Genomic DNA, 20,532 nt, shown 5'->3' with positions numbered 1-20,532 from the left:
GGAAGAGGCGCAAAGTACTCCATGAGTGACTGGAAGAAATCCTTTTGACACCGAAAAGGTAACCTTAAAAATGCCTCATGAGCATAAGTCTTTGAAGCCACAAGAATTGGACTACACCGCACAAAACGGCACCTTCATTGTCAAAAACATCAACATTTGAAAGGTTCCAGAATTAACACAGATCCAAAACAAAATGTAACAATATGCTTCAAAAGCCTAAACCATCTGTCTTGGCGATGAAAGTGGATTATTACTGAACGATGGCTAAGGACAAACAGATGACAGTATGCAAAAGAGGAGCTAGGCTATTGATGTTGAAGCCTTGACTGTGCTGAAAAATGCAAACTAAGCTAGAAGGCATAATATTATGTCTTCTTTCAAGATGACCATGAAACAGGATACAAATGACCAAAGGAAGACACAGGAGCAATGTTTATAGACCTCGCACTCCAGAACCAGAATTGCAGGCTGACCGATAGGACGGCAGGATGGATTGATTGAGTATGGGTGCTTGGATGGATGAATAGATTAACATAATGAGGATACTCTAGATTGAGGTAAAACATGGTAATACATTGAAACGTTATCACAACATGAAGAGACCAGATCAGAACAGGAAGAGATGAAACATACCCACCCATCACCACATTAAGGGCAATTTTTCTATATAACATGGCCATACCAGATGAACTACAGATACATATGGGGTCCAGCTGGAGGATAAGGAATCATGCTTCCTTTGAGTGTGTCTCCTCCCTTAACAAAGGAAAAACATTTCCTTCAAATGTGGCCTAGTGTTATCCAATAGACTAGAGCAAAGGAGGTTTATGAAACACAGCTCTTGCAAAGTAGTTACCTTTACAACCATAGTGAAGAAGTATAGACCCTTTTCACTAGTTCACAGGTACATGAAATCATTTTCAGAACCAGATACATTAATTGTAACTGTGCCTGCAAGGAGCCAGTAAAACATCAACTAGTTGAACACCACTGACAGGAGCAGCAAAAGATTTCATACAATTGGTAAGAAAATAGAGCAGTGGCTACTCACTTTGGGATTGCAAACCTAAATGATCTTCTCTCCTTATATGACCAACATTAGTGGGATGAGAGGAGGGTACTAAACTAACACCTTTGTGAAAAATTTTAAAAGATGGGGGAGAGCATAGTGTTCAAGGGTAAGATCGAAGCTAACACATGCAGTCCAGCTTTTTACTATTCAGTTACTGCCAGCAGACAATTATCAGATATAATGGTACTGTGCACACACACATGGTTGTGTGTATCAGGGTTTAAACCAGAGCAAGAGTCCAGTATAGTAAATAGCCCTTTTATTAAATAGGAACTGCCCGGGAGTGATGTAGAGGTCTCCTTGGAAAAGATGAACAAGGCTACAAGAGCCTGGGATGGTACATGTAATGAAACTTTGGAACTCTATCATATATGTACCCATCAGGAGCCACTAGCACAGGATCCAGTTCCAATCTTAAACTGTGTGGTTGAGTATCTGCAGCCCAGTCACACAAGTGCAATTACTACCCTTCAAATCATTCCCTTTCATTTCCCAATTCCTTTTAATGACCTCAAACTCCAGCAGGTTAAGACATTTATCTTCCTCCAAGTTACCCAAGCACTGGGCACAGGGATTGTTTCCCAAAGGAATATTGCTAAAAACACAATGGGAACTTCTCCTGTGTAGTGTTTTCCCTAGAGAAGGGAGACAATTGGACATGACCATTGAACATCATTGGGCTAAATATTGGACATTAGGGTGCAACAGGGCTGTCACTCTCTTATCGTATTAACTGCACGTCCAGGTGAAGTCAGTGTGTGGCACACATCTTCTTCCACATACACTCCTACATCTATGGGAGTGGCGTGCAGCCCTATTGGGTTCCCTAGATACCAATACGATATCGCAAATCCAACAGTGCTCGTGACTCCAAGTCTTAACAAACTGCTCATGGACCTTGATCAAGCGGTGCACGCAATGCTTGCCTCTGCAGCAAGGGGGTAACACACAGATGTCAAACCCCAGGCAATACATTACTGCCAACTCATCTTTGGTTGTAGAATATGCAAATACGATTATATGTAAGAACTCCATTCTCGTTGTTTGTTTAATAAGCAAATTCTATACATCGAGCATCAGTGGTGTATATTTGCAGTCTGCTTCTTATCCTGGTCTACCTTCTCCTCTTTCTCATCGTCTGTTTGTGAGGTGGTTTCCCACACTTGCCTTTCAGTGTCTCCTTCAGTCTACTTTTTCTTTGAGATTTTGTTGTCTATACTTCACTCAGTAGCATCTGGTGGCGCCGGACTCCTTTTAACGTGAGTCAGGTGAGTCCAGGTTGGGCATGCATCCACCTTTGACCACAGTGTCAGGTGAGTCCAGGTTGGGCATGCATCCACCTTGAACGCAGTGTGGGAAGTTAGTAGACCCTGCCTAGAAAGGTTTGTGGTTAGTCCTGGGATTTATCATTTGAGAGCTTCCTGGACCACACCTCTGTCTGATCAGACTCCACCAATTACCTTTGTATCACCAACCACCACTCCCAAGTATTTTTTTTTTAACACCTTCCACGCCTAAAGAAGGATGTACTTTTTCTTTTTCTTCATCTTCCAGTCCTCAAGGATATTTGTTGCAATATTCATTTAGATTGGATTTTCAAAGAATTTGCTTGAAGCAGGCAGTTGTCAGCAGTTGACTGTTGCAAGTCTTATTTCTCCTGTTTGTGGAACCGGATCCAGTGACCTATGTTTTCTGTGCTGAAGATAATCTGAAGTTGTGAAGAAGCAGTCCTCTGTCCATACACAGTAGTACTCTCATAGAAGGAGCACCTGGTCTTGATATTTCATATACTGATGAAAGTAATTAGTTGCCATGGGTCACTGCTGATTCAGTAATGCTTCTTGGTGCTGGTAAAGCTGCCTCCTGAGTCCTTATGGTACCTTTTTAGGAGTGGTTGAGGGAATGCATCAAGTCTCAGCTGGGATTGTGAGGTATAGGGTGACCTGTTCACATCTGAGAATCCTGGATTAGAATATGCCCCAGTAGCCAGCTCCCCAGTGAGGTGGATTGGCCTTACAATTGTAATTTGTAAGTTGTCTTGCATATATGTAAGGTTCTGGTACCGTTTATTAATATTGGGAGTACATGGGACCATTGCTTCCTCAGCAAGAGCCTGAAAACAACCCATCATACTCTTTTTTTAAAAGGGTAGAGTAAAAGCTTTTATGTACAGATTATGGCAGTCATTGGCGGGGTGCCTTGTTTCGAGAGTTTCTTCTATGCATATGCGTTTGTGTGTGGCATTTATATAGTGCAGACCCAGCAACAGATAGTGAAGCAACCTTCAGAAGGAGGGATTTATGTTGTACAGCTTAGTATACCAAGGTAGGGAGGTAGAAGTAGGTGGCACAATAAGACTATGAATCCTACATCTATGATCTTTGTTCCCTTTTATCCTCTTAAAGTAAGGAGTAATTGCATTCCCAGGACTCCATGAGCTCAACTGAAATTTTTGTCTGCGTTGACAAGAAATGGATTTGAAGCATCCATTCAGTCTTTATCTTCTGGTAGGTAGGTTGATGGATAATAATGGCAAACTGGATTTGGAAAGCCATCAGGTAGGTGGCATCTGAAACAGGCAGATGTGACGTGACTGGAACCAAATAGTGGCGCCCTTATGTCCTTTGCATTTTTTTCTGTGACCTTTGACGAGGATCCGGAGCTGCTTTCCATAATTGTTTCTATGGAGTTTAAAGATGGGTCAAGGCTCATTCTTTGAACTGTCTGACATTATTTATGGCATCACCACAACTATTAAACTGAGGGATTGAGGCTGCAGGATGGCATTTTACCTCTATCTAAAAATAAATGTTCGAGGCATATGAGCTGCAGATTCTACACCATGCATAGATCGCCACCTAGTGTTGGGCCCGGATGTTTGCAGTTTGTTGTTGTCCTGAAAAGTTCTTTGGAAGTCACAAGATAGGTGACTCCTCCTTAGGACCACATTGCGCATGGGCATCTGCTCCATCCCCAGATTGTTTTTTTCCGCCATCGGGCTCGGATGTGTTTCCTGCGCTCCGGTTTGAAACCATATTTCCTTCGGCGCGCGATCCTCACCCAGTTAGACTGTATTGTCTCGATTGCAATCTAAGACGCGAATCTCTACCAACTTCATTTCCGGTCGTCGACGAAGGCCTTCGGGCCTACCTAGGCCTCACTTTCTGGCTCATGGAAAGGACGCCATTCAAGAAGTTTCCTCAATGTGGGTCGAAGTTTCCCCACACCGACCTACATGAGGTGTGCAACCTGTGCCTTTCACCGGAGCACGAGGCCAAAGACTGTTCAGCGTGTGCCTCATTCCGCTCCAAGAAGACGATCCGGGACCAACGAGCTTGAAGAACTATGGCTCGCTCGTCAGCTCCGATTCCCGACGACATCTTCGATGAAGGCGTCGACGTGCCAGAACACCAGCACACCGAAGAAAGTATCGGATCATCAGATGCCGAAGACTCCGACGTGGAGGAGGTCACTCCAGCTCAACGGGTCGTAAGAAAGACCGTCGACCCCACCCCTTCCTCGACACCATCTAAAAAGGCTCCCGTCAGACCCTCAACTTCGGGCTCAGGTGCACACAGAGACACTGCTTCTAACACCCCGCCTTTGGGCCCGGCAAAGAAGACAACAAAGCCTTCAGGCGGCTCGGGCTCGAGCCAGCCTACTTCCGGTGCCGACCCAGTACCGACACCGAAGAAAAAGCCATCTTCATCTTCCATGTCGACCGTTACTTCGACACCCAAGCACAAGGCGCCGAAGACTGGCAGCGGTTCATTGACACCGAAACCGCACTCGGAGCCGAGCAAAAAATCAGCCAAAGCTCCAGATTCACATTCATCGGAGCCGAAAAACCCTTGGAACCGAAAATACAGGTTCCCTCAAAAGACACTTTGAAAGGGCACACTCCAAAGCTAACTGCCGACTCGATGCCTAAAAAACCTACGGAGCCGAAAATTTAGACACCAAAGGATGTACCTGGCTCACAAGAACATTTTACACTGGATCCACAACAAAAGACTCTTGTAAAGGATCTCAAAACGGGACGATTGTCTCTTCTCCAAGAAGAGACCACTTGAGGCGCCAGTACCTCCTCCCCCCTGCAAAGAAGAGAGACATTGCAACCTCTCCATTAAGGGTCACTTCTGCTCCACCTCCCCATACTGCTCCTATTCATACACCTCCTCCACCACAGCATTCACCTACACCATCTCCTAATCCAGACGATGACGTACACACAGATTCTGATTATGAAGTTGGAGGTGCACATTACCTACCACAGGCTAATAGTTCCCCTCAGTCACCTAATCCATGGGATGATTACAACACCCTTGATGTGACTTATGTTCCACAGGATGATGCCTATCCTTCCAGACCTTCCCCACCAGAGGACACCATAGGTTTTAACCTGCTAGTCCAGAGGGCTGCACAATATCAAGGGGTTGACTTACACACTGACGCAGTGGAGGAAGACTTCCTCTTAGACACCTTTGACAACACACAAAGGTCTACAACCCTCTTGCCAATGCTTAAGGGCGTCATCAAGCACGCAACAGAAATTTTTAAAGACCCCTTTAGAGCTAGGGTCCTCAATCCCCACATTGAGAAGAAATATAAAGCTGCCCCTTCAGACCCAGCTTATATTAAAGGTCCGGCACAATTAGATTCTTTAGTGGTATCCAATGCACGTAAACGTGCTAATTCCCAAACAGGGCAAGCCTCACCACCAGACAAAGAATCTAAACTCCTTGACACCTCTGGCAAAAGAACTGCGGTACAAGCAGCTAACATCTGGCGCTTTGCCAACACCCAAGCCTTGCTGGGCAGATACGACAGGGCACATTATGACGAACTAGAGTCCCTAATGCAGCGCCTACCAGACAAATACAAGGACAGGGCTAATGAACTTATACAGGAAGGTAAAAATATCATGAATACTTCCATCCGTTGTGCCCTAGATGCTGCAGATACAGCCTCAAGGGCAATCAACACCAGCACCTTACTACGTAGACATGCCTGGCTACGTATTTCAGGTTTTAAACCTGAGGTGCAAAACTCCATACTTAATCAGCCATTTTATGAAACACACCTATTTGGCCCAAATGTTGACGTGTCTTTGGAAAAAATGAAGAAAGACACCGACACAGCCAAATCTATGGGAGCCTTGCAGCAGCAAGCTCCCGGATGTTCTTTACGTCGCTCATCGTACAGAGGCAACACAAGAGGGTAATCCTCAGAAAGTCCATCCTCTACTTACAAAACCCCTGGCCAATCCACATTCACCAAGGGCTACCAGAGAGGGGGTTACAGGGGTAACACCAACAAAGGCAGAGGCAAGAACAACACCTCCCTCTCTGCCTCCACTCCTGTGGGGGGGAAGACTCAAACGTTTCCTTCCTGCATGGATCAACATCACATCAGACAGGTGGGTGCAGCAAATTATTCAATCAGGTTACTGTCTAGAATTAACATCTACCCCCCCCCCCCCCCCCCAAACATACCACCCAAACAGAGTCCAATGTCACAAGAACATCTGTCACTGTTAAAGCAGGAAGTAGTATCTCTGCTAGAAAAAGGTGCAATAGAACTAGTTCCTCTGCACCAGCAAAACAAGGGGGTTTACTCTCTTTTTTTTTTTCTTATCCCAAAGATGGACGTCTCTCTAAGGCCTATTTTAGACCTCAGACCGCTAAACATATACATACAGTCAGACCATTTTCACATGGTCACACTCCAGCAAGTCCTCCCTCGTCACAAAACGACTTCCTGGCTACTCTACACCTCAAGGACGCATACTTCCACATTCCCATTCACAAAGCTCACAGGAAGTTTCTCAGGTTTATAATAGACGGGCAGCACAACCTGTTCAAAGTACTCCTATTCGGAGTCACAACAGCACCAAGGGTGTTCACCAAGTGCTTGGCAGTAGTGGCAGCGCATCTACGAAGACAGCACATCCATGTCTTCCCGTACCTCGACGACTGGCTCATAAAAGCCAGTTCACACAATCAATGCGCAAAACAAACTCATGCCACCATCCAGCTGCTCCACGACTCGAGGTTCAGAATAAACCACACCAAGTCTCATCTACAGCCATCCAAAGTACAACAGTACTTAGGTGCCACAAAAAAAACACCTCAACAGCGCTAGCTTATCCCACCCCAGCAAGGATAGCCAGCATGTCAACTCTCCTAACAAAGTTTCAGCCACAACACTCCCTCCCAGCACAAGTGTTCATGCAACTCATAGGGATGATGGCCTCTTGCATCTTCATAGTACCTCATGCAAGATTTCAAATGCGTCCACTGCAAGAGTGCTTATCACGTCAATGGAACCAGGCTCAAGGTCACTTAACAGACCTAGTGTTGGTAGACGGTCGAACTCATCGCTCTTTGCAATGGTGGAACACCAAAAAACTTTCCAAGGTACGACCGTTCCTAGAGCCAGTTCCTCATATAATCTTGACTGCGGACGCATCGCTCTCCGGCTGGGGAGCCCTCCTACTGCAACACACCATGCAAGGCAGGTGGACACCGCAACAAAAATTACTCCACATCAATCATCCGGAGTTACTAGCAGTATTCCTGGCACTAAAAGCTTTTGAGAAGCAAGTAGCAAACAAAGCTGTGTTAGTCCGCACAGACAACATAACAGCAATCTATTACATACAGAAGCAAGGAGGCACGCACTCCCTCCAACTATCTCAACTAGCACAGGAAATATGGAGGTGGGCCATACCTCAGAACATATTCCTTCTAGCCCAACATTTCCCAGGAGTACAAAATACTATAGCGGCTCTGTTAAGTCGTCAAACACAACAGACCCACGAGTGGGAACTTCATATGCAAGTTCAGCCATTCTTTCAGATGTGGTGACAACCTCAGATACACCTTTTTGCCACCCACGAAAACGCAAAATGCCCAAGCTGCGCCGCCAGATATCCACACCCACTGTCCAAAGGCAATGCGATATGGATGAATTGGTCAAACAGATTTGCGTACGCTTTTCCACCTCTACCACTCATGCCACTAGTAGTACGCAAACGTCAGCAGCATTCTCTGATCCTCATCCTAGTTGCTCTGACCTGGGCCAGACAGCCGTGGTACACCACACTCCTACAACTGTCTGTAGTACAGCACCACAAATTACACCTGTCTCCACACCTCTTAACACAGACCGTGGAGCGATCAGACACCCAGACCCAGCTCAGCTCAACCTAGCGATCTGGCTCCTGAAGCCCTAGAATTTGGATATCTGAACCTTCCTCCAGACTGCATGAATGTCATTAAAGAAGCTAGACGTCCTACCACTAGGGCATGTTATGCAGCCAAGTGGAAACGATTTGTACTATATTGTCCTAACAACGATATTAATCCCTTGGATGTGGCCATTCAACACATTATAGGTTACTTACTGCATCTCCAAAGATGTAACTTAGCCTATACGTCTATTAGACTACATCTTGCTGCAATACCAGCATATCTGCAAAACAGACAACATCTATCTCTGTTCAGAGTGCCTGCCATTAAAGCCTTAATGGAAGGCCTTAAGAGAATAATTCCTCCCAGAGTACCACCTTCACCTGTATGGAATTTAAACGTCGTTCTTACACGGCTAATGAGGCCTCCCTTCGAACTCCTACACAAATGTGAATTACAATTTTTAACCTGGAAGGTTGCGTTCTTAGTAGCTATTACTTCCCTGCGCAGAGTTAGTGAACTACAAGCACTAACCATTCAAGAACCCTTTTTGCAAATGCATCAAAATAAGGTTGTTCTGCGTACCAATCTAAAATTCCTGCCTAAAGTCATTTCTCCATTTCATCTCAATCAATCTGTGGAACTGCCCGTTTTCTTCTCGCAACCGCAGTCAGTAGAAGAAAGAGCTCTTCACACTTTAGATGTCAAAAGAGCATTGCTTTACTACATAGAAAGAACACAACCCTTTCGTAAGACAAAACAACTTTTTGTGTCTTTCTCACCACCACACAAGGGAAATCCCATTTCAAAATCTGGAATAGCTAGATGGATTGTCAAATGCATACAGATTTGCTACCACATAGCTAAACGTACGCTATCTATTCCTCCTAAAGCCCACTCTACCAGAAAGATAGGGGCTTCAATGGCATTTTTAGGGAACATTCCCCTACATGACATCTGCAGAGCAACCACATGGCCTACACCGCACACATTCACAAAACACTATTGTGTAGATGTGGAAAGAAAACAACAAGCTAATGTGGGCCAGGCTGTTCTCAAAACATTATTCCAAACTACTGCAACAGATAGGGGTGCTCGCCGCTAAGAGTGGGCACTGCTATATAATCTATGCATAGTGTACAATCTGCAGCTCATATGCCTCGAACGGAAAATGCTACTTACCAGTATGCATCTGTTCTTGGCATGTAGAGCTGCAGAGTTGTACACACCCACCCGCCTCCCCGGCTACCCTTATCTGTTCCAGTATTATCTTAATTAGATACAAATTACACGGGCATCCTCCCTGTACTTGCAAAGCTACATAATTTCCCTAATGGCAAAAAACAATCTGGGGATGGAGCCGATGCCCATGCGCAATGTGGTCCTAAGGAGGAGTCACCTATCTCGTGACTTCCAAAGAACTTTTCAGGAAAACCACAAACTGAAAACATCCGGGCCCAACACTAGGTGGTGATCTATGCATAGTGTACAACTCTGCAGCTCTACATGCCAAGAAAAAGATTTTCCTTCTACCTGTCTCAGCCCATTAACCAACATAAACGTCTCTTGTGCGAATGCAGGCCAAGGCTGCACTCAGCTCTGTCTTGTTATCTGAGCTTAATGTCTTCTTGACTGTTGACTACCTCTCAACATACTGTTACTCATGAACTTAGCTCACACACACACACTAGTTGGTCCTGAATTTACCCAAACCGAGAGATTTGCTCCCACAATCTAAAGGAGTGTATACTTAAAAGTACTTTCAGATCACATAAATTAGCAAGTTGCTAAGTTAAATATTCATACTCAACTGTTCATTCCATGTTGAATAAATGTGAATTTGTTTTCTATTTGTCATATTTTAATGGAAATGGCTGTATCCTACATTAACCAGCAGTTTCTTTACTTTGATGCAGAGTTTAAAATCCTTAATATTTGATTTAAATATTTATGGAAATGTTTTCTAAGAGTGCAGTGTTTTTAGAAAGGCATCTTTCTTCAGGAATCCTGAAATCTCATAAAAAAACAGGGGAATGTTGACCAATCAGAAATATTTGTAGCCACTTCCTGAACTGTCCCCGTTTTGAAAGTCGATGCTGCTCCACTGTGACCCCGATGCAGAGCTGTTATGTTGCCTTATGTAGCAGGCATAGAGTTATAATTGCAGTCTGTAACCAGGAGCCAATGAAGGGATGTATGTGCAGTCAACAAATATGCAAAGACAGCAGACCAATCTCATTGCTACATTCTGCTGAGATTGTAACATAGATTGTGCCTTATCAGATAGCACCAAATAGGTGGACTTTCAATAATTAAGTGATGAGGAAACTGGCTAATTAAACATTCTGCTCCATGATCTCAAAGACAAGGTCTTCGTCAAACAGAAATCAATTGGCAGAAAACCAAGATGGGTTAACCAGCAGGCTTCTGAACAACCGGAAGTATTCCTACCTGTCACTAATACCTCTGTTTTATCTTCATTCAGTTGAAGACGTTTTTCAAAACTTATTGTCAATCATTCGCATAGAAGAATGCCTTAATATCAAAAGGTTGGGGAAATGTCTGGTCCCTTGGTATCCAATAATTCAGTGTAGAGGCTGCAGAGCTAAATAGAGACAATGATACAGTATGTATTTGATAAAGGATTAGAACCATTTGAGGGCAGAACCTGTCTGCCGCCAGCCGGAGATTTCGAATCTCATGATTGGCTCAATCAAGTGCAGCAGAGAAGTGTAATAAAAGGAGACTTCCATGTCTGCATTTTGTTTGCTAGTTAAGTGAATCCATAGTGTTTTGGACCATAGTCTCTTCTGTGGTGAGGACAGAAGCCTACTTGTGCTCAGCCCAAAAGACCATGGATATTTAAAAGGTCAGAAGGCCATTTAAGCCAGATTATTTTCCATCTTTTTTGATGTGGCTCGCAGGAAGGTTATGCGCAAGTACTTTTTCAGCAGCTTTACGTCCAGCACAGGTTTTGTTACTAGAAGAGTGATAATTCCTCTTTAACCAAATATCTGGTACTTCTGCACATTGAAGGGGAAGACTAGAAGTATTTCTAGCTTGGTGTATGTTGTATTTTATTTCCCTAAATTACCTGGAGCTTTTATCCAACGATTAAGTCACAAAGTTGCACAAAATATGTTCCAGAATGTAGCAATGATACCTTACTGATATTCTATTAATGTAATTTGTCATCATGTACCCTAAAACAGGAACAATTAAAACTTCAGAATACACTGCTTTCAACATTATTATTCTTTCCAGGTGGACTACAGCCAGTGGGGACAGTGGAGCCAGATGTATGGAACTCCTCCGCCCTATAGCCAGTATATGACCAATGGATGGCAAGTTCCCTCATATGGAATGTATGGACAGCCGTGGAGTCAACCAGGATTTGGAGTTGAGTAAGTTATCTTAACATGAAAGCCTTTTTCCACTTTACTGTAGACAAAACTGTTGTCGTGTTCTCAGCTCTCCTCCTTCCTTTCCCTGTCTAAGGTCGCTGTCCCCTCTAAAAGAAGAAACTACCACACCAATACCACTGAATGCATGGACCACTCCATTAAAATGCCTTATCCTCAACACACCTGTTTGACTCTTCATTGAATCCATTTTCTCAGTCGGGATGGATATAGGGCTTGTATTATAGGGGTTGCCTACTGCAGGGCTACTCAAAAGCAGTCTAGCTTCTAGACCAATGACTCCTTTACTTTGTCTTCGGAAAGGAGTTCAGGCTGAAGCTGGTTAAGTGGTGGTCTAGCCTGAGTACTACAGTGAAGAAGAAGCTGTGGGCTCCGAAAACGAATCTATAACAATCTATAGCAGATGTGGTTGAAAAACTGGAAAGAGCTTGCCAATCAGAAAACCATTTAAATTCGTGGCAGTGGTTACACTTTTTTACCATCAGACTTTGACCCAGAGAAGAGAGAGAAAAATTTAAAAGGGGGTCCAAATGAGGAAAAGTTGCTAATGCCTCATTTAAACTTTAGACTGTATTTATTTTGACATAATCTAAGAAAACATAAACAAATTAAGGTAGAGCGTATTATTCTTTTAGTGCAAGAAGTAAACACCCAGTTATAAACGTCACAAGCTTGCATGAATTCTACTTATTTTGACCTACCAAAATGAGACGCTAAGATGTATTCTTATAATGATACCCTTGAAGTCTGTATATCAATACATAGAAGTGATCCCATTTGTGATTAAGAGTTCAAGCCCAAGGAAGCCTATTTTTGTATATTGATTAATCAAATCTACAGGGGATATTAGTTTGCCAGTAGCTGTGAAAGGATGTTAGTTCAAGATGTTGCCCTGAGGCATAATGTCAATGACAGGGATTTATACAAAATGATTAGTAGCAATAGTAGGTAATCTGCGCAGATGGGCAACTATGTACACTGTAATCTTTACGATTGGCTGGTAAAGGAAAGGAAGACCGCAGACCTGAACTTAAGCTGTAATTATATCTTAAATGAAGCCCAGGTAGTGAAATTAAGAGAACTGTGATTTCGAGGCTGAAATAAAAAAAAACAAAGTTTGCACTCTTCCATTTTTGTGTTCGGCCATTCTTGTCATTTACTGCTCTTCACCAACATTGAATCTTGCATAGATTGACATTTTTTTAACTACTCCCTGTTTGACTAAAACTCCTGTGTAGTAAATGTTAAATAGTAGATGGTAATAAGCACTCGGTTTAGCATGGTTCTTTGTATAGCTTATCTACCTCACTCCGAGACCCAAACTGTAGCCAATGTGGTAAAGAGGTTTTGTACTGCCCTCACCCATAGACCTTCACACCGCTTCCTTTTTTAGCACATACATAGAGAATTAGGAATCCTCAAGAACTTTTCTTTGTTCTGTATTTCGAGAAATCTTTATATGTTTCTCCTAACCTCCTGTGATCTGTTAGTATTTGTGCGCCTATTACCTTTGCCTATATTTGCAGGAGTGATGTCAGTGTTTTTTCTTCGTTGTATCTGGGAGGCAGGACTGTTGGAGACTGGTGTATCAAATACCTGACAGACTTTTGGTTTTTCACTGTGGCTGAGAAGTCATTCACATCTAAAAAAATGTCCTTCTTTAAACTCTACCAGGCTTGTGGGGCAAAGATGTTCGCTGATTATGCAGAAATACAGAGTATTTACTTCCTAGACTGTTTTGTGGTAGATGGTCTATGTCCTTACCTAGACCATCTACCACAAAACTGTCATCCATGCAAACTCTTTAAATCTAGAACCTTTAATCGTTAGGAATACGGAGAGTTGTTTGGTTTTTGCTACGTTCGGTGTAGTCCTCCGCTGAGGAATGTGTGTGCTGTGCTCCAACAACATCCACCAAGAAGACAAAACATGTGGAGCTTGGCTTATCTAAGAAATAAGGTCAGGTTATGTTTATCAGATGTACTGAGCTCCAACGTATTGAACTTTGTTCATATGCCTTCAATTTGTCTGATGCAGTGGCTAATTCTATAATCCAACTAGAAATCTGGATGGACGGCTCCGATTTAACTTTTCAAATCTGCCTTTTATTTCTCGCATATACTTATTCTTCTGAGAAGAGCGCAACACCGCCAACTGTTGCCAATATCTGGCACTGTGACCATTTGTAATGTCCTGTGCCTTAATTAACTTTCTCTTTCTGCACACTCACAGGAGGAACAGTGTGTTTCTTACATGGGATAATAGAAGACAAACATCCAGATTACCTTGTTAATAAGCAGGCTCGTATCACAATTGCTGGGGTAGGTAGATCAAGTGGCAGCAGTCAGATATCCTATGACGGTGCTGTGCTCCAGTGGCACCTTAATAATGGGCATATAAAGTAGCCATGAACAGGGGTAAAATACAAAGGGCCCCTAGGCACTAGGGTACTGCTACAATGTATGAACTACTAGCAGCAATGACCCTGCTATGGATGTCCCCGGAAAGTCAGTGCCCCACACCTTCAATTGTATAGAAGTTGACTTGAATCACACTACATTCACGGCTCCCACTTTTACAACCAGTTTTGTAAACACTGCTCAGTATGTGAAAATGAAGCAAGTGCCCAGCTAATAATCAGATCTGCTCTAGTTAGGTCTATTATCGTCCAGTTAAAAAATGAACTATGACAGTTGAACACTAGCGCAGCTCTATTGTAAGAGTTACTCCTGAGGCGAAAAGCCGGGAGCAGAACTGCACTATTTTAAAATTTGTGATCGTGTTTTTAACTTGCCTAATTTGCTCATTTGCACACTGCAACTTATCTTGGCACTTACCCAGCCTCGCCGAGCAGCTGATCAGTAGCTGTTTGGGCACTAAAACGCTTGTTTCTTGGCGCCATTCACTCGCCGAGGGAGCCTGGAGACACGCCCACCTCTGATGGCCACGCCCCCCCTCCAGCGTCTGCAGCTCCCACTACAAATAATGAGCCAACATCGGAAGCGCAGCGGACGAGCGCAGCGGGCACGCTGTTTGCGCGCCGAAGGCGCACTTAAGGCATGCTTGTTTGCGCTCGTCCGCGACGAGAACGCGACCAGCGCCGACAACTATGCCCAAATCTGCCCGCAGCCCCCACGGTACACCCGGGATTCACTGATAACTCTACGAGGGTCCGCGCACAAAGGTAAGCTCACCTTTGAAGACACAGCGTTTCCTCTACTTGACTTCACGCACAAGGGCCTGCTCATGGGAGGCTTGCTGAACGTCCGATCATTACCAAAACATGCTAATGAAATCAATCTCCTCATAGAATCCCACCATCTAGATGTCCTTTTCCTCACTGAGACGTGGACTCAAGCTGACTGCGATATTGATTTAGCATGGGCCTGCCCTCAAGATTTTAATATTTTGCATCTCCCTAGACCCAAAGGCCGTGGTGGCGGAGTTGGCATTATCTTCCGAGCCTCCTGGCAAATAAACACCATAGACATAGACCCAGTGGCCGGGATTGAGCTCCTTGGCCTGGCCATAAACTGCCACCTAGGAGATATCTTCACGGCAATTATTTGCTACCGACCTCCAGGGTCATTTACCATCCCGCAACAGCAAGCACTACTCACCACCTTTACGAATATGGCAACCTCCCACAACAAACTAATCATTTTAGGGGATTTTAACCTCTGGCCAAACGGTAGCCTAGATACTGGTCTGGATAATCTCCTGCTGTCCTGTGACAGCGTGGGGCTTCACCAATTGGTTAAGCAACCCACCCATTCAGCAGGCAATCGACTCGACCTTATTTTTTCGAGTCCTGACTTAACACACATGAGTGACATTCTGCCCATGAGCTGGACGGATCATTCACTTATCAAGTTTTATATCACCAGCACTAAAACAAGAAAGCTGAACAAAAGCGTTCTACCAGAATTCACGTACAGAAACTGGAAAGCCCTGGAAAAATTGAGCTCTTCCACCAATGTCTTCGATGTGGAAGATAGCTTCTCCCCAACTAACTCGGTTGAAAACAACTACAGAGCTTTCAGTGCGAAGATTGCATCCATCTCGGACTCTATTGCTCCACTAAAACATTGTAAACCCAAAGGCAGAGCACCTGCTCCATGGTACAATGACTCCCTGAAAACTCTCAAATTAGCCTGCAAACAGGCCGAGAGGAAGTGGAGACAGGGATATTGTGATAATAACAAAACCATCTGGAAAAACAAGCTCCGCGAATACAAATCTGCCATCTCAGAGAGCAAATCGTCCTATTACTGCTCCACTATAGTTAACGCAGCTAATAGTTCGAAAAGCATATTCCAGATCCTTGACAACCTCTTACACCCTGACTGTGCCAAAAAAACTATCCCCCCTTCTCAGACTCTCTGTGACAATCTCGCTCAGTTCTTTACGGACAAAATCAAGACCATCATTAACAATTTGGCAACCCCCCCATTGCAAGACATTCCAATTTCCCCCGGAGCCAATACCGCCAACCGTGATCCTCCGAGTCCAGTATGCCCTCCTAGGGAGGGTCTACTGGCCTTTCCCCAGATCCCCGAAGCAGAATTTGAGAGACTGGCACTTGGCATCACCTCCGGGTCCCCCTTGGACCCACTGCCCCCTAAAACCTGGAAAGCATGCGGAAAGGAGCTATTCCTCACCCTCCGGAGGATTTGCAATCAATCTCTATGCTGTGGACTCGTCCCCACCCCCTGGAAGCAAGCTCTTATCACCCCGCTACTGAAAAAACCATCTCTGAACCCAGAGTGCCTTTCCAACTTTCGACCCATATCACTTCTACCCTTTCCAGCGAAAGTGGTGGAACGTTGGGTCAGCTCCTGCCTGTCAACACATCTTGAGCAGAATCACGTTCTGGACGACTTCCAATTTGGTTTTCGTCCAGCCCATGGCACTGAAACTGCAGTGCTTACTGCCATGGAAGAACTTCGTATGCGGGCTGACAGGGGCCAAGCAGTGGCCTTGATCCTATTGGACCTGTCTGCCGCATTCGATACTGTCAACCACGTGATTCTGCTGGAGAGGTTGAGAGAGGCTGGGGGTTGACGGCACTGCCCTGCTCTGGTTCCACTCGTACCTCACAGATAGGAAACAATCTGTATCCCTCCCTCCTTTCCAATCTGCCTTCTCCCCAGTCCCTCACGGTGTACCCCAGGGTTCTTCTATCAGTCCGATTCTTTTTAATGTTTACTTAAATCCATTGGTTACTTTAATCAAAACCCATAAAATGAAAACAGTAAACTACGCGGATGACACCCAGCTCATCCTTTCATGGGAGGGGGAAAACTCCATCCCCATGGAAGCTTTCCACGATTGCCTCAGAGACACTGCTGGCTGGTTACACCGCAATTCCCTCCAATTCAACTCCTCTAAAACCGAGGTTTTGTTTTGTCCCGGAAGCCGAATCCCTCGCCTTTTGCCTGTGGAATTCTGGCCCCCGGAAAACCCAGATAAACCTCAGCCGGTCAACAGTGTCCGCAATCTGGGTGTCATGCTAAACAACAACCTTAGCATGGAAACACAGGTAATCAAAACAGTCGCTACCTGCTCGGCCCTTATGCGCTCATTGCGTAAAATCCTGCCACTACTACCCGCCCAGGCCCGAGCATTGATAGTCAGGTGTACTATTCTTAGTCGCCTCGACTATTGCAACGCCCTCTTGCTCGAGTCTCCTACGGTACTCTTGGACAGACTCCAACGAGTCCAGTCGGCAGCAGCCAAACTGGCCCTTGGTTGGACCAGGAGATCCTCGACCACAGCTGCTTTAGCCGAGCTTCATTGGCTTCCCTTGAAGCAACGAATAGCCTTCAAGGCTCTCTGCTTGGTCTTCAAGGCACTACACGGATCAGGTCCAAGACCCCTCCAACAAATGTTTTCTTGGTATGTCCCTACCAGAACTCTACGATCCGCTACTGCCTGCCTTGTGACGATACCCAGATTTAAGAGGGCCAGGATCGGGGGAAGATCTTTTAGAGTAGCAGCTGCCAAGCTTTGGAACAGTCTTCCCGCCGACATCCGTCAAATTCCACAGCTTCTTCCTTTTAGGAAACGAATAAAAACTTGGCTCTTCCCTAGTTCCCCTGCCACGCCCACCCCCCCATAATTCAGTTCCCATTGCTTCTAACTCAGGAGTAAGCTCTCAGCGCCAGGATACCTGCCAGGTGACAGCTGCGCTCTATAAGTGTTTTAAATAAATAAATAAACAGTTACCCCAGAGACTACTCATGCTAATCTGTCCTATGACTTTGTGCCTCTACTCAAGATGTGTTGCTGTATTTAGCTTGATCAGCCCACCATAGAGAGCAAGTCACCTGATTTGAATATGTTGGGCTGCCTGGTTTCAATATTATCAATCAATGAAAGGGGAATGAACCACAATGGTCTCTGTGGCAGAGTCTCGAGGATAATTTATTTGGAGTCCCTCAACCACATGATCATAGTCTGCGATGTGTGTAATCTCCACTTAGTGTGGCTTGGTGGATAGACTCATCGTTGGATCTGTCACTTGAATGCCCCGTTCTCCAAGTGACTGTAACCTCCACCAGGAGCTAATGATACTTATCTCAAAAGCTCCGACAACACCCAATGTGACACATAAAAAAAAATTGACTGAAATAAAGATGGTTATGGTATGAAAATTGTGTAAGTGAAACTTATAAAATATGTAAGTGAACCCAGAGAATCAAGGACACTGCCTTGCATGAAGAACTTTGGGGTAAAGCATAGCAATCTCTCAAATTACTACAAAACTGTACTCTAAGTTTGATTTTGAGATACCAGCTAACTTACTCTATTTCCCTCCCAGGTTTTGGCTTCAAGACAGAGCCACAGTAAGCGGAGGTCACATACACCACGGACTGGGAACGCGTGGTTGAGGGTCTCCAAAGAAATTATATGTTGTGGTTCATTCTTCCCCCTACATTGATTGGTAACCAATATCGTTTAGAAGCTGAGTTGGACCTCTGCTTCTTCCTCCCCCTATTGATTAGTACTGCCTTAAATATTGTGACTGCAGTTGGGGCAAACTGTCTATTTAAACAATATATACGCAGGTGGGAAGTAGAAGTGCGGACAGATGAGGTGAAGGCCTGCACCAGCGGGGGCTAGAAGGGCCAGAACTAAAACCACTCCTAGGCCCATTCAAATGGTGCGCCCGGGTAAAGGGCGTGAAAAGAATACGGATATGAAACCCCCACCCCTCTGTTGATGGGGGAAAGCAAGGGGTTCAAAGGGCGCTGAAAAAGAAAACCTAAAAGGGCACGTACCCCAAGATGCCAATAGGAAGACGAAGCAATTTTAGATAACGCCCCCTGAGGGGTTTTTGGGTCTTTAAGGTTGGCCACTCATTCATCCGCAGGATCCGAGCCTGATTGAGACAAGGCAGGGCAACAAGGGGCGAGTACCCACCAGATAGAAAGAGTGGATGGTCTGCCAGGAATGCAATGGGAGCAGCAGTTAGGGGCCACCCTCGAGGAGCTACATGCCGCCCAGGCACCCAAGCTGGATATGTCGATCGTACACTTAGGGGGAAACGAAGTGGCACAACTGGGCAGAAAGGAGCTCCTTGTACGCATCTAGCGCGATTTAAGAGAGGCAGCAAGATTGTTCGGCAGCACTGCCCTGGTCTGATTGGAGGTCATACCAAGGCAGAAGTGGTGGGGTGCTTGGCCTACAGAGGATTTGGATAAGTCACAGAAGAAATTGAATGTGGCAGTGAAATCATTCTGCATTACAAACGGGTTGGAGAGCTTTGGGCACTGCCTCATCAATCTACAGAGGCCAGAATATTTTCACTTCAACATGGTACACCACACCGCTGTCCCTAGAAGAGGCAGAGGTGTTCTGGGACAACCTATGGGCAGCTAGGATACTAGAAGCCTGCAAATGAAAGGACCAAACTGTTTTGGGGGGAGGGGGGCAATCGTTTCCCTGAACCCGACGGGCTGGCGGTAAAGGATATGAGCACAAGGATAAGGGGTTGGCCACACCCGGCTCTGCAGGGTGGCATGCCAGGCTGCTTTCCTTTGGATGACTTTTGGCAGGTTGAGACAGCTAGAGGAGGGGGAACAGGAAACACTGCGCTTGCAGCCCAGGTCTGCCGCAGGGCAGGATGCAACGAACAGTCATAGGTAGAGAATTAAGCCTCCAAACGTTAGAAGTTGTACCCCCCCATACAAAGTGTTAACACCAGCTCAAAGACTCCATTTCCTCCCAAACCGTCGGAATTATTTATGGCATGTAAATTTATGATTGACAGGCTTGACACGTTAAGAGGCGTAAAAATGATTTATGGTTTGTACAAATTATCAAACGTAGTAAAAACATCAGTGATTTATGATAGGCCTGTCGTGAGTGATTTATGGCCCCAATAAAATACAGGGAAGGCACATTCTGTAAGTCAATGCTCAATAAACTGCTTCCAACCTATCAAAGAATGTGTATCATTCGGGAGTGGTCCGCGTGCTGGGGTTTCTAGCAATGCCCAATCAGTAGACCATATGCTACACAGCCTGACAAATCAGAAGTTCAGACATGGCAAGTAACGGGCCCTGTGGCAAGATCAACCTGCTGGCTATGAAGCCATGTAAGGCCCTCCTGCCCACCATGCTAGGCATGCAAGCGTGGGGAGCATGGACACCCAGATAGTCAGCTCTGCCGTGCGGCCTGCTTCCAGTATAAGGTCAGCAAGCGAGTCTAGAGGCAAAGGAAGATGAGCAGCAGTACTAAGGTCCCAGTTAGTCCATCAGTTTTAACAAAGGAATAATCTCATGAGGTGCTTTAAATTAAGATTCATCAATCATAAAAACTTTTACTTTGCGATTTGATT

At 45.0% G+C, this 20,532-nt stretch overlaps 1 protein-coding gene across 2 annotated transcripts in view; it reads left to right on the top strand.

The window, feature by feature from the left end:
- Window positions 1-20,532, top strand: part of TIAL1 (TIA1 cytotoxic granule associated RNA binding protein like 1) — a 710,846-nt gene that overhangs the window by 654,752 nt on the left and 35,562 nt on the right. For both annotated transcript variants that reach the window (XM_086922936.1, XM_086922937.1), the window contains exon 11: window positions 11,530-11,669. In XM_086922936.1, coding sequence (XP_086779062.1) covers window positions 11,530-11,669 — 140 coding nt within the window. The remainder of the gene's footprint in view (window positions 1-11,529; window positions 11,670-20,532) is intronic.

The sequence above is a fragment of the Lissotriton vulgaris genome, chromosome 5 (genome assembly GCF_964263255.1).
Source record: "Lissotriton vulgaris chromosome 5, aLisVul1.2, whole genome shotgun sequence".
NCBI lineage: Eukaryota > Metazoa > Chordata > Amphibia > Caudata > Salamandridae > Lissotriton > Lissotriton vulgaris.
This window is presented reverse-complemented; position numbering and strand designations above follow the sequence as displayed.